The sequence below is a fragment of the Rhinolophus sinicus genome, linkage group LG06 (assembly GCF_036562045.2).
Source record: "Rhinolophus sinicus isolate RSC01 linkage group LG06, ASM3656204v1, whole genome shotgun sequence".
Taxonomy (NCBI): domain Eukaryota; kingdom Metazoa; phylum Chordata; class Mammalia; order Chiroptera; family Rhinolophidae; genus Rhinolophus; species Rhinolophus sinicus.
The window spans coordinates 58,772,834-58,784,962 of NC_133756.1; the positions used below are offsets into that span (position 1 = coordinate 58,772,834).

The 12,129-nt window shown below is 43.3% G+C and overlaps 1 protein-coding gene across 4 annotated transcripts in view; it reads right to left on the bottom strand.

The window, feature by feature from the left end:
- Positions 1-313: 313 nt before the first annotated feature.
- CDKAL1 (CDKAL1 threonylcarbamoyladenosine tRNA methylthiotransferase) overlaps positions 314-12,129 on the bottom strand; it is a 615,432-nt gene continuing 603,616 nt past the window's right edge. For all 4 annotated transcript variants that reach the window (XM_019734279.2, XM_019734280.2, XM_074335173.1 and 1 more), the window contains exon 16: positions 314-2,780. In XM_019734279.2, coding sequence (XP_019589838.2) covers positions 2,598-2,780 — 183 coding nt within the window. In that variant the 3' untranslated portion in view covers positions 314-2,597. The remainder of the gene's footprint in view (positions 2,781-12,129) is intronic.

Consider the following 12,129-nt stretch of genomic DNA (forward strand, 5'->3'; position numbering starts at 1 on the left):
AGAGCTGCCTTGTCCCTTCCATCATATGAGGATACAGCCAGAAGATGGCCATCTATGAACCAGGAAGTAGGCCCTCACATACTACCGCATCTGCCAGCACCTTGATCTTGGACTTTCCAGCCTTCAGAACTATGAGAAATAAATTTGTGTTTAAGCCACCCAGCCTATGGTATTCTATTATAGCAGCCTGAACAGACTAAGACAGATCTTTCTACAAATTCCCTTTTTCAGCGGAGAGGGCCAGATGAAAAAAAAGAAAAAAGAAAAATTAAAAAAGAATTTTGGTACTAAGGGAAAACATGAAGAGACAACATGAGGTACAACAGTTATATTTACGAAGTGCAGATGAATTGTCCTATCATGGTTGACTCTGTATGGGTCAGGGAAGGCTAGCTAGCTTATGCTGTAGTGATCACTCCCAAAACTCAGAGGCTTCACACGACAAAGCTCCTTTCTTGTTTGACGCATGCCTAGCACATGCTGGCCCTCACATTAATCTGAGGGCTCTGCTCCTCACATTACTCGGGACCAAGGCTGAGAGGTTTCGTCTTGGCATATGTGCACACGCTTACCCTGGTGGTGGGAGGAACACACGGCAGACTGCACATGGGCTCTGAACGTGTCTGCTGCAGACAAAGACATGACACTTCCACTCCGCCTGCCCTGGCCAAAGCAGGTCACACAGCCAGGGCTACCACCGAGAGCAGGAAGGAGTGGCGCTGGAAAGGCGATGATGCTACTGATGACCACACTTGCTCTTCCAGCTCCCTGACGCAGTTGCATTGACTCCTGTCCACAGAGAACTGTGCTGTCGACACCTACCACACACTTCTCTCCTCTCTCCCTCTAGCAGGACGTCCTGGAGAAAAGTAAGCTGGATTTCCAAACCCCTGCCACCCCCGTCATAACTGGCACCAATAAATACAATGACCAATACCACGTGCTCCCTGCAGCAGAGCAGTGGCTAAGCAACTTTCTGGACAGAGAGCAGAGCGGAGTTGCAGCCTAACTGGGGGTAATAAACAGTCTGGGCAGAGTGGGGGGCATCCCGTATGGTCGAAACAATCCTTGAGGATGCCCCCCATGTTCGGTGAGGTGGCAGTGGGGCTGCTGGATGGCTGCGTGTATCATTGTCTTACAGGAAGAAAAAATGAAAGCAGGAGACGGGAGGGAAGAAAAGCATACAGCTAGCAAAGAAGAAAAAATTAGATGAGGCGGGTGAGAGGAAAATGGTGGGGAAAGGGTGAGCTTCGGGAAAGAGAGAAAAACTTTCTGTCTCCAACCGGGTTAGAGGTATAAAGCTTTTCTTATGTCCTACATAGTGTGACTCTAGGCTTGGAGTAGTATTTTCACTTCTGCTAGGTTTTTCAGTAATATGTAGCACACAGGAACGCACTTTGTTTATTAACAACAAAAAAAAAAATGACTGCATGTGTCTCCAGAAAGGAAGTGCCCACCAGGCTCCTACACGCTGCAGGACTGCGGAGTCCGGGTGATTGACCCACAGTGGATGTTCCTCTGTAGGACTCTCGGGCACATCCTTTGCTTTTTCAATGTGACTTTCTCTTGGATTCACACACCAGTTATGGGAGAAATGTATTAACACTAAAATTCTGGGTTTTTTTACACTCACCAACTGATGACATGATTCAATTTTAATTTGTATTCCTTAAAAGATACATAAAAGGCCGAAATGTTTCGAGATAAAAGGAAGAGCTTAACAGGGTGGGAGGGTGGGTTTAAAGATGAAAAATGTCCTCCTATGGTAACCACCGGGCACCTCATTTCCCTGTGCTGATACAATCCAAGTAACTTTTTAAATTCTGATAGTCATACGATTTGCTTATTACATCAAATTTCTTTTATCGTGAAAGGAGTCACTTCATTTAGAGAAGGCTATTGATGTCAGGTAGAAATGAACATTTGTTGCCATTGGTCAAACATGAACATTTGTTGCCATTGGTCAGAAAAAGGGCACGGCTTGTTTTCGACGAATCTAGTTTTTGAAAGTTGGTGGGCACCAAAGAAGTGGTGACTCCTCACACTTCTCAAACTGTTGCTGAGAGTCCTTTAACTGGCAGCCTCCCTGTGTATTCCAAAAGGATTCAAGGTCTAAAAAAGGTTTCAATATAAATGTTTCAGAAACACACCTGCTGTGAAAAATAAGATGTTCGTAGCATCGGGACTCCAAACAACGTATAAAGAGGAAGGTGCATTTAAATATGTTTATTATAGATGGAAAATTCTTCCCACATAAGAAAAAGGTGAGTAGGCACACGGTATGATTAGGTTCTGATTTCAAGATTGGAGATTTAAAGAAGATACAACCATTTGCATTTCTTGCTAAAAATAAACCAAAAGGGGCTTAATTTAAAAGATATGCTATGGCAGCTGTTGTTAGTTTTTAGATCAAATAACCAATGGGCCCAACTCCACATGAGACAGGGTGAGCCTCATTAAAAAGTGTGGCTGAAGAGGACGCAGTGAGACCAGCATAAATTAATGGCCTTTGAGAACCGATGTGGTTGCTTTCCTGTTCATTGAAGATTTTAATTAGGAATTTATTCTTCTTCAAAGATGCTTCATTTAGTTGAGTTTTAATTATAGACCTTGACAAAAAAAGCAAAAAGCAGAGCAAACAGAGCCAGGCCCACAGACATCCTCAGCGCATGCAGCCTCTGCAATTGCAGCACCATTCTGGAACTCGCTGGGTCCCGCTGAGTTGCAGCAGAGGTGTGAAGTATTGAGCTCAGGTGATTTCCAAGTGTATTTCTGAATTCCTAGAAAGAGAGAAACACAGAAGGGAAAATAATTTTAGAATGCAAAGAAAGCCCCATTGTGGTATCAATCAAGTACTGGGTCGCCAGAAGGAACTTCTTTTTCTCACTGAGATGTAACTGACAGAGAACATTGTATTAGCTCCAGGTGTCCACCAAAATGATTCGATGTTCTTATATACTGTGAAATGATCAGCACAATAAGTCTAGTTAATATCCATCACCACAAAGTTACAAATTTATTTTTCTTGTGATGACAAGTTTTAGATCTACTCTCAAAGCAACTTTCAAATATGCATTACAGTATTATTAACTATAGTTACCATGCTCTACAGTTGATCCTTAGAATTTATTTTAGAAATGGAAACTTGTACCTTTTGACCCCCTATCACCCATTTTGCCCACCCCCAACTGCCTGTCTCTGGCAACCAACATCTGTTTTCTGTATGTATGAACTCAGGTTTTTCATTTGTTTTTCTTTCTTTCTTTTTTTGTTTAAAGTCCATATATGAGTGAGTCCATACAGTATTTGTCTTTCTGTCTTTCTCTGTTTGATTTATTTCGCTTAGCATAATGCCCTCAAGGTCCAACCATGTTGTCACAAATGGCAAGAAGTCTCTTTTTTAATGGCTGAGTAACAGTCTGATAGTGTGTGTGTATAAACACACACACACACACACATGCACACACCACATCTTCTTTATCCATGCATCCATCAATGGACACTCAGGTTGCTTCCATGTCTTGGCTATTATAAATAATGCAATAAACACGGAGTGCATTTATCTTTTCAAATTAGTATTTTTGTTTCCTTTGGATAAATAGTCAGAAGTGGCATAGCTGCAGTATACATTGGGTTCTGTTTTAAATTTTTTGAGGAATCTCCATACTGTTTTCCATAGTGGCTGCACCAATTTACATTCCCACCAACAGTGCAAAGGATTCCCTTCTCACAACATTCTTGCCAACACTTGTTCTATCTTGTCTTTATAATAAGAGTCACTTTAACATGTGTGAGGTGATATCTCCTTGTGGTTTTGATTTGCATTTCCTTGATGATTAGTGATGTTGAGCATCTTTTCATGTACCTCTTGGCCATCATGTACCTGTTGGCATGTCCTCTTTGGAAAAATGTCTATTCAGATCCTCTGCTCATTTTTTTAATCTGTTTTTTTTTTTTTGTTTGTTTCCTATTGAGTTGTTTGAGCTCTTTGTATATTTTGGATATTAACACCTTATCAAATATCAGATATATAATTTGCAAATATTTTCTCCCATTCAGAAAAGGTTGCCTTTTCATTTTGTTGATGGTTTCCTTTTCTATGCAGAAGCTTCTTAGTTCCACATAAGGAACTATCATTCCTTCAACAGAGGCACATTCAAACACCCATTATGGGCCAGGCAGCCCCACGTGAGGTATAAGTCACAGTTCCTTCCCTTGGAGGGTCACACCAAGTTCATGATTTTCCAGATTATACAAAAACTACATGAGAGAGACAAACAGTGTTTATGGAGAATCAAGGCAGAATTCGTGAAGGATAGAATTTATGTCAAGTGGAGTCATATCACAAATTTTTCCAACTTTTTAGGATACAAGTATCAGAAAAAAAAAAGAGGAACAAAACCCATGGAAGCCATTTTTATTCAGCGAACATGTCCCTTGGGACAGAGATTCCCAGTTGGGCCATTGATACAGAAGGACTGCCCCCTACCTGCAGGGGGCCTAAAGTGATCTGGGTGGCTAGAGGCATCTGTCTCCTACGTGCAGCCCCCCCCACCATTTGCCCTGGTGTGCCAAGTAACTACTATCATTTTCTCTGTGTGCCAGGCATGGAAAAGGCTGGGAAACCCTTCTTGGAGGGAGCATGAAAAGCTAGGAGACATGACTGCACTATCTTTTAGGTATTCTCTATTCCTTGATGCTTTTTTAGTGGCTGTGGGGAGAAATAGAGGAAACCTGGCAACTCTCAGGTGGTTCTAGTGTTTCGAAGTATAATTTTGATTCCATTCCGTAAGGTTTCCACCTTATGTACAGGCTTTAAAATTAGTGTCTCCCCAGTTGAAACTTGAATAACATGCTGAGAGATGGGGTGGGTGTGGGGAAGGGGAATACTGGATGGAAGGAACAATGCAGGGGGCGGTGGGGGTTACCCAGAGGCAGTACATACAGCACAAGGCATGTCTGTCTGTGGAAGAACAAGAAATCCACAGAAGCACAAAATGTCTCTGAATAACCATTTCACTTGGCGTATTTTTCCCTTCCAAGCTCTCTAACAATCTCCTGGTGACCGTATTGCCTCTGTGTGGGAAGTGGGGAGTTGCAGCTCACCATGCACAGCAGAAGCACTGGAACTGCACTTTCTAGAGGTTACTCTGGCCAGGTGGGTTGAGGGGAGCGAGCAGAACGAGGGCAGAGGATTGTGGCAATAGATGAGGTGGGAGAGGATGGTGGCAGAAGCGTGGAGAGGAGGGAACAACAGACTTTTGATAGGATTTGAGTTCAGAGAAAGCGGGTAGTGAGAAGTACAAAGAATAGGAATGGGGAAATAAAGATGAGTTTTACAATCCAATATCCGCCAGCTAAGTTACATGTGATAGATGCGAAAGAATTCTTGCTTCGCCTGTAGGAGACTAATTGCAAAACTAACAAAGCCGTTAACCACAGGGGTTAATCTCTAAGCCCGATGGCAGTCGAACCATTATTTATTTCTGCGCTCCTCAGGTACCTGGGCCTCTGGACACATGCTGGTGCCCCTGCACTGTGAGCCCTCAGCCAGGAGCACACTGCTGGGCGGCTGCCCTGCAGCGGGAGCAGGGGCTGGGCTCAGCGGTGCACCGAGATCCACCCCCTGCCCCCTGCCCCGGGAGACCACTCTCTTGGGAGACTGACTTTTTCTGCTTGGTATTTTGGAATTGGGAATATGTTGACAAGCTTTCATTTTGATTAAAAATAGCCTCAAAGTCTCATGGCCAGCACTCATATGGATATAGTAACCTTGGGAAAGAATGTAGTCCTGTAGCTCAAATGACAGAAGCTGTGTGAGCTCTTCAAAAGTAGTGAGGCTGCGTAGTCATTGTTGGGTTCTTGGAACCTGCACAGCTGCAAGTATAGAGGAGGTACTCAGTACGTGTTTAGAAATGAACCAATGAATGAATGAATGAATGAATATGAGGGTGTGTCTTCCAGATGAGATGTACCCAATCAAAAACATGCCTGTCTATGTCTCTTGTGATCAATGTGTCTAGTGATGCATTCAGGGCACTTTTCTACATGAGTCACGAGCTGTTGCCTCTAGCAATTAAAGCATCACTGTCTTAGTCTAGGTTTCCAAGACCAGAACTAAGAGGCTGATTCATTTCTCCTAGGCCCAAATTTAACAGTTTTGAGTCACACATGGCTTTGAGAAGCTGATAGAGACTACAGACTGGTCCCCAGAAAAATGTGGAAGTGCCCGTGCATATATGCACACAGCCCCACTCACACTTCTGTGTGTAACTTCAGGAGGTCCCAGGAGTGGATGCAGATATTGAGCGGCCTGAAGCTTTTCTTTAAGAATAGAAAAATGAATACAAAATTAGGTAGAGGAACTTGGAAGGGGCCCCTCAAAGTGTGGGGCCCTGAAGGTTAAGCTCTGTTAGCCTTTGGGAAAACCTACCTCTGCCCCACCTCGAGTTCTGAATGCTGACCTTGGTTCTGTGCCTGCAATTCAAGAAGCTGTCACTCGGTGATCGCTGCTGCCAGCCCAGGAGTCAGGCTGCCTGGGACGGGCCTGGGCGAGCCTTAAAGCATTAAGTCTCTGGTTGGGTTCATCAGACATTCTGCTTCACAAAGCTGCGGTACAGGTAACCCACCTGTGCTCTCAGCTTCACACCCTTCGACTTTTGATGCCAGTGTCACCAAATTTCTTCCCTGCTTCCTTCTCACTCATGTGCCATAAAATATTGTCTCAAAATGCTAGTTCCCTACCATTGTGGATGACCTGTGATTGTGTTCAACACAGTCACTCTTCCTTGGGCATTGCTTTTTTCCTCCCTCCACCTCTCAAACATTTAACACATTTGAACATAACTGACCCATAAAACATATTCTGTGCCGGGCCCCTCTCCTGTTCCTAGTGGGCGAGTCTGAATCACAGAACCACGCTGAGAACAGCAGTATGCACATGCAGCCCCAGGGAGCCCACTTGACCTGCCTCTCTCCTTAAGATCAAGGTGGGGGCTTGATAACAGGGGAGGAGCGGGAAAACATAGCCTGTCTCCACAGCACTGTGCTTCTTTCATTATCTTCCTCTCCTACCAATCCAAGATCTTGATTAAAGGAGTTTCACAGTATGTCTTAAAATACAAGGCTGAAAAAAAGTTTCTCAGATGACAGGGGAATCAGGAGGCAGCTAGCTTTGTACATTTCAATTGTCATTGGCACTGTGCTACTGACGGAAAAGTAATTTAGAAATACAGGAAATATAAGGACTTTCTCATAAAGTCCAAGATGCTCAAACATCTAAATGCACAACTCGAGCAGATTTATGTACAGTTAGAAGTGGCATTCATGAACAGAAAATAACACAGCATTTCCATAATGAAAATAAAAAGTGCTTATAGGTAGTGATGATAAATAACCAAAGTAAGATAAAAGTTTACATACACACACACACACCCACACACACCAATGTATATAAATAGCTATAGAGAAAATCTTAGTACAGCAATAGCTGTGGAAAGTAAACAGAAGGCTTGGAACTTCCCTAAGCCTCCTAAACATAATCAAAATGACTAATTCCTGAAATTCAAGATGCGATTGCACCTCTCAAAATATAATGCACCAAATATGAGAAACTTTTTTGTTTACTAAAACTAACCAGACATCAACTGTCAGACTTACAATTTTTAAGAAATCAATTCCATTTAGAAATACCTTTTTCAAAACAGACAGAAATTTGAAACAAGGCAGGATATGACCTTTGTTTAGTCAAAAAGACACTTGTATTTATCCAATGATAGCAGATGAAGGACACACTAAGAAAGGCTGATAAATTTTTTTTCTTGTAAATCTCACTGTTCCCTAATTTGCTAATTCTTAAACGTATTCTATGAATTTTTAAAACTACAGCTTATCAAATCCGATTAAAGTAATACATCTGTTAAATTGGAAACAAATATATACACCAAAATCAAAACAAAACAAAAGCAACTTAGAGTTTCAGAAACTTCAGGGATCGGAGTTTAATCAGTGAAAGATGAATGAAGACGGAAGAAAAATTGTTACTACAGTCCATCTCTAATTACTACTGTCTGGTTGGATATAACAATAGTCCAACTTTAATGATTCCCCCTTCTTTAGCAGTTGCATGCAAATTGTTGGGGAAAGCAAAGCAGGCTTCAACCTGAGCACATTTAACACCCTGGGGCACAAATGGGAACCAGTTCTAGGAGTAGTAGGTGCTGGGGCTGGGCTCCCATTCCATCTCCATGGGAAGATTCCTGGGCCAACGATTTACCCTCTCTTTGCTTCCATGTAAAATCACCTGCAAAATGGAGCTACTGCTAGTATTTACATATCATGGGTTGTTATGAGGAGCAAATGAGATATGTATAACATGTGTCTTGAACACTTAAAACTCAAATAAGATCAACGTAGTCTATGGTATTCTGTGGTTCTCATGGAATGTGTAAACTGCCGCAGATGTTCTTTTTACAAAATTGCCAAGTCACTTTTATTTGCTTTTCAAATTTAAGCTTTTTTGTTCCTTACACAGGAAGCATACAGTACAATGAATGAGTAAGGGTTTCAAATTTGGGCAGACCAGAAACGGAACCCAAGTTCAGACATTCATCAGCTGTCTGACCTTGGCCAAGTGGGTTAAGCTCTCCAATCCTAGTCACCTCTTCTATGAAGTAGGGATACCAACATCTACCGTAAGATGTTGAAAGGCTTAGAAATGACATGCCCAGAGTGCAGGCAGGTACCTAGATGACAAAAGGTTTAAATAAAGGGCTACTATTACATTCCAGGACTGCGGCTTGGAAAACGGAGAAGGCCAGAGCCGCCCACAGCACCCTACACAGTCTGGAGATGGTAAGTCCTGCCTGGGTACTGTCCTTGCAAGCACTCTCCCAGGAGGGAGAAGCTATGCCTACAGTGAAGTCAGCACCTCTTACGGTCTGGGCCCTCCATCTGTGGAGTGAGTCTTCTGGAAAGGCTCCTAATTAAAATCATCCCATACAGGAAGGGAAACCTGGATTCCATAATTTATGAAGAGGGATTCAACCGTCAGATGTGCAGGTCCCCTTTTGTATAATATCTGCGTTTTCTTTTAATATCTAATATTGTAATGCTGTTTTCAAAGGAAACTAAAAAGGAATGAAAAATGTCACTATCAACCCCACAACTCTACAGAAAACCTTTTTGCCCTTGCTCTGTGCCCTGCCTGCACCAGCCATCTCCCCTCTACCCACTACCACGCGCTCTGTGTTCTCTTACTGTTGTTTTCTCAGGCCTCAACCACCCAGGACCTCCTGTGGAACAACCTCTGGCAAGCAGCAGACAGAACAAGACGGGCGAGGTGCTCCCTTCCGCGGGGCTGCACGTCCCTCATCATGCCTGTCAGCGGTAGTGAATGGCGTGCCCACTCCTGTCTCCTGCACGATCCTGTGTGTGCGCCTTCAGAGTAGGGCCAGCCTGACTCTGCAGTGGCTGCCCAGGGCCTGGCACCGAGGGGACAGTGTTAGCTGGAAGGATATTTGCACTTCTGCCTGTTCCTCAGTACTACATGCATGTGTGTGTGTGCAAATCTTTCCCTATGAATTGCCACTTACCTATTCTTGTATTTCTTATTAGACTGTCAGGTAAACAGGACACAGAGTCAAACATCACTAACGCTACACAGTATACACAGAGATAGCGTCACTGGGAAAAAATACTCACCAGCAGAGAAGTAACATGGTGTATCAGCTTTCTATCGCTACTCTAACAAACTGCCACAAACCTAGGTTTTTAATACAAGTTTATTCTCTTTTAATTCTGGAGGTCTTAAGTTCTAAAATCAAGGTGCATTCTTTTCGGCGGCTCGAAGGGACAATTTGTTTCCTTGCCCTTTACATGGCTTCTAGAAACCTCCTGCAGCCTCTGGCTTGTGGTCCTTTTCTGCATTTTCAAGGCCACCAGCAAAGTTCTCTCTCTCTTTTTTTTTTTTTTTCATAAGCACCCTTGTGATTTACATAGGACTCAGTTGGATAATCCAGGATAATCTCCCCATTTTAAGATCTTTACCTTAACCACACCCTCCAAGTCCCTTCTGCCATGCAGGTAACACGTTCACAGGTTCCTGGGATTAGAACGTGGATGTCTTTGGTGGTGGCGGAATCACTGTACTACTGCTCATGGCATACGTGATTCCCCAAGAAGACCTCATTATCCCACCAGAAAGTGTGCCCAGCTCAGGAAGAGCAGAGCACGAGAGAACGAGCTCCAACAGAAGCCCGATACTCCACACATTTACAGGGCAAGGGGCACAGGGAACCCCCGGTGACTGTATGGCTGGTGACCCTGAAGCTTGCTGGTGGAGGAAGATGAGGGGGCTCCAGGGCTCAGCCTCTGCCAGGGTCTCCTCCTTTCTCTGAGCTAATGCAGACCTGCTGAGGTAGCTGCTTGCTAAGAAAACGAGCCTCCAGGACCAGCCATATTCGTCCTACTCAAATAGCTCTTTCAGCCAAAAGAAACAAGGATTTGAAGGAAAAGGTACCGAGGAGGTCATCAATCAACATCCTCTAAAGGGATATTTGCATTTCTACTTATTCTTTCGTATCCTATAGATGTATTTTCATACAGTTGTAAGTATCCTTTTCTGGGGAGCCGGATGGGCTTGGCCTTCCAATGGAAGAAAGTCATGCTGTTCAGAGGCCTCTCCTGCAGTTCCTCCTCCTTCGCATCAAAAATATTTATGAATTATAATATGTAATATGGCCACAGAACCAGAAGCATAAGGACCCTGCAAGAAAGGTGGAGGACAGGCTGCATGTAGAAATTCCAAGTAGAAGAAGCAGTATTTATGGAACATTCACCATGTGCCCAGCTGGTCTCTACTCTACACGCATTCGCTCCTGTGATCCTCCCAACTGCCTGGGAAGTGGTTAACATGACGTAATCCTGGCCGTAAGCACTCGCCCAATTTACAGACAGTAGGTATCAATGGTGAGGCAGATGACAAGCTCGGCATTAGTCATCCTAAGTTCAGTCTTGGTGGTAACATACCATTTATCATGTTACATGAAGAAATGAGAAAAATCAAGGCACTACAGAATTATTAAAATAATTATCAGGATCAAGATACCTACCCAACAGACTTTATCCACTTTACTGCTGCACTTTCTCATGCACATAATGGTGTTACCTGGTGTTTCTCTGGAGGACGTCCCAGGACAGCCAGCATTGGGTCATGCAGACATACTTCCCACTACCTGTTGTGCTGAGCCCTGCTGAGTCTGTGAATGTGACCTGTAGATGGCATGTCACTGAGCTTTCTCTGAACATACGCACATGTGTTTGATCTGCTCACATGTGAACATGCTGCAAAATGTGTTTTAATGAGGAACAGGTGGTCTGGTTCTGCTCAAATAAAAGATATCCTGGTAAGAGATTTGCCACCTGTCTTCCCATCTTGCAGTGCAGCTTCTAAATGAGTTCTCCTGTCCCTGACACCTGCAGGTGTGGCCAGGGCCCTATAATCGTACTCCACGTGCCATCTCCCTTCCTAGAATTGCCAGACAACCTTAGCCCTGTGTGTGGTGTTATTAGCAGACACCAGGACCTATAGGGAGGGGATCAAGGGTGACAGCTACTTTCTCGACTGTTCTTCTAAACATTCCTCAAATTAGGAGCATCTTAACATCATTTCACTAGGGAAGCCTAATTATCTCCAAACCGAAGATGTTAGTACGTTCTAGTTCTTGAAGTCTACGTAAATAATGTTATATGCATTGCCCATCGGCATTACTGGTACACCAGCATGTAACAGGATCAACAAACTAAACTTGGAATCAATCACACTTTTCATTTATTTTGGGAGAACACTTACATTTTAAAATCTCTGTCACACAATTATGCAATGACAGCAGAGTACTGACGAGCCTTTCGGTATTACTTTTGGGCATGAGCAATTATAAATCAGATGTTATTCATATGTAATTTTTCCCTCCCCCTCTCACCTCAAATGTGTAATTGCTATCAGGTCATTAAACTCACAAAGAAAATACTTTAAGCTGGAAAATACACACACCAAAAAAAAAAAATCAGTATAATCTTGGTTTTCTTATCTTGTTTTGGTGAAAGCAGAGTAAACACAAGGCTTTGCTA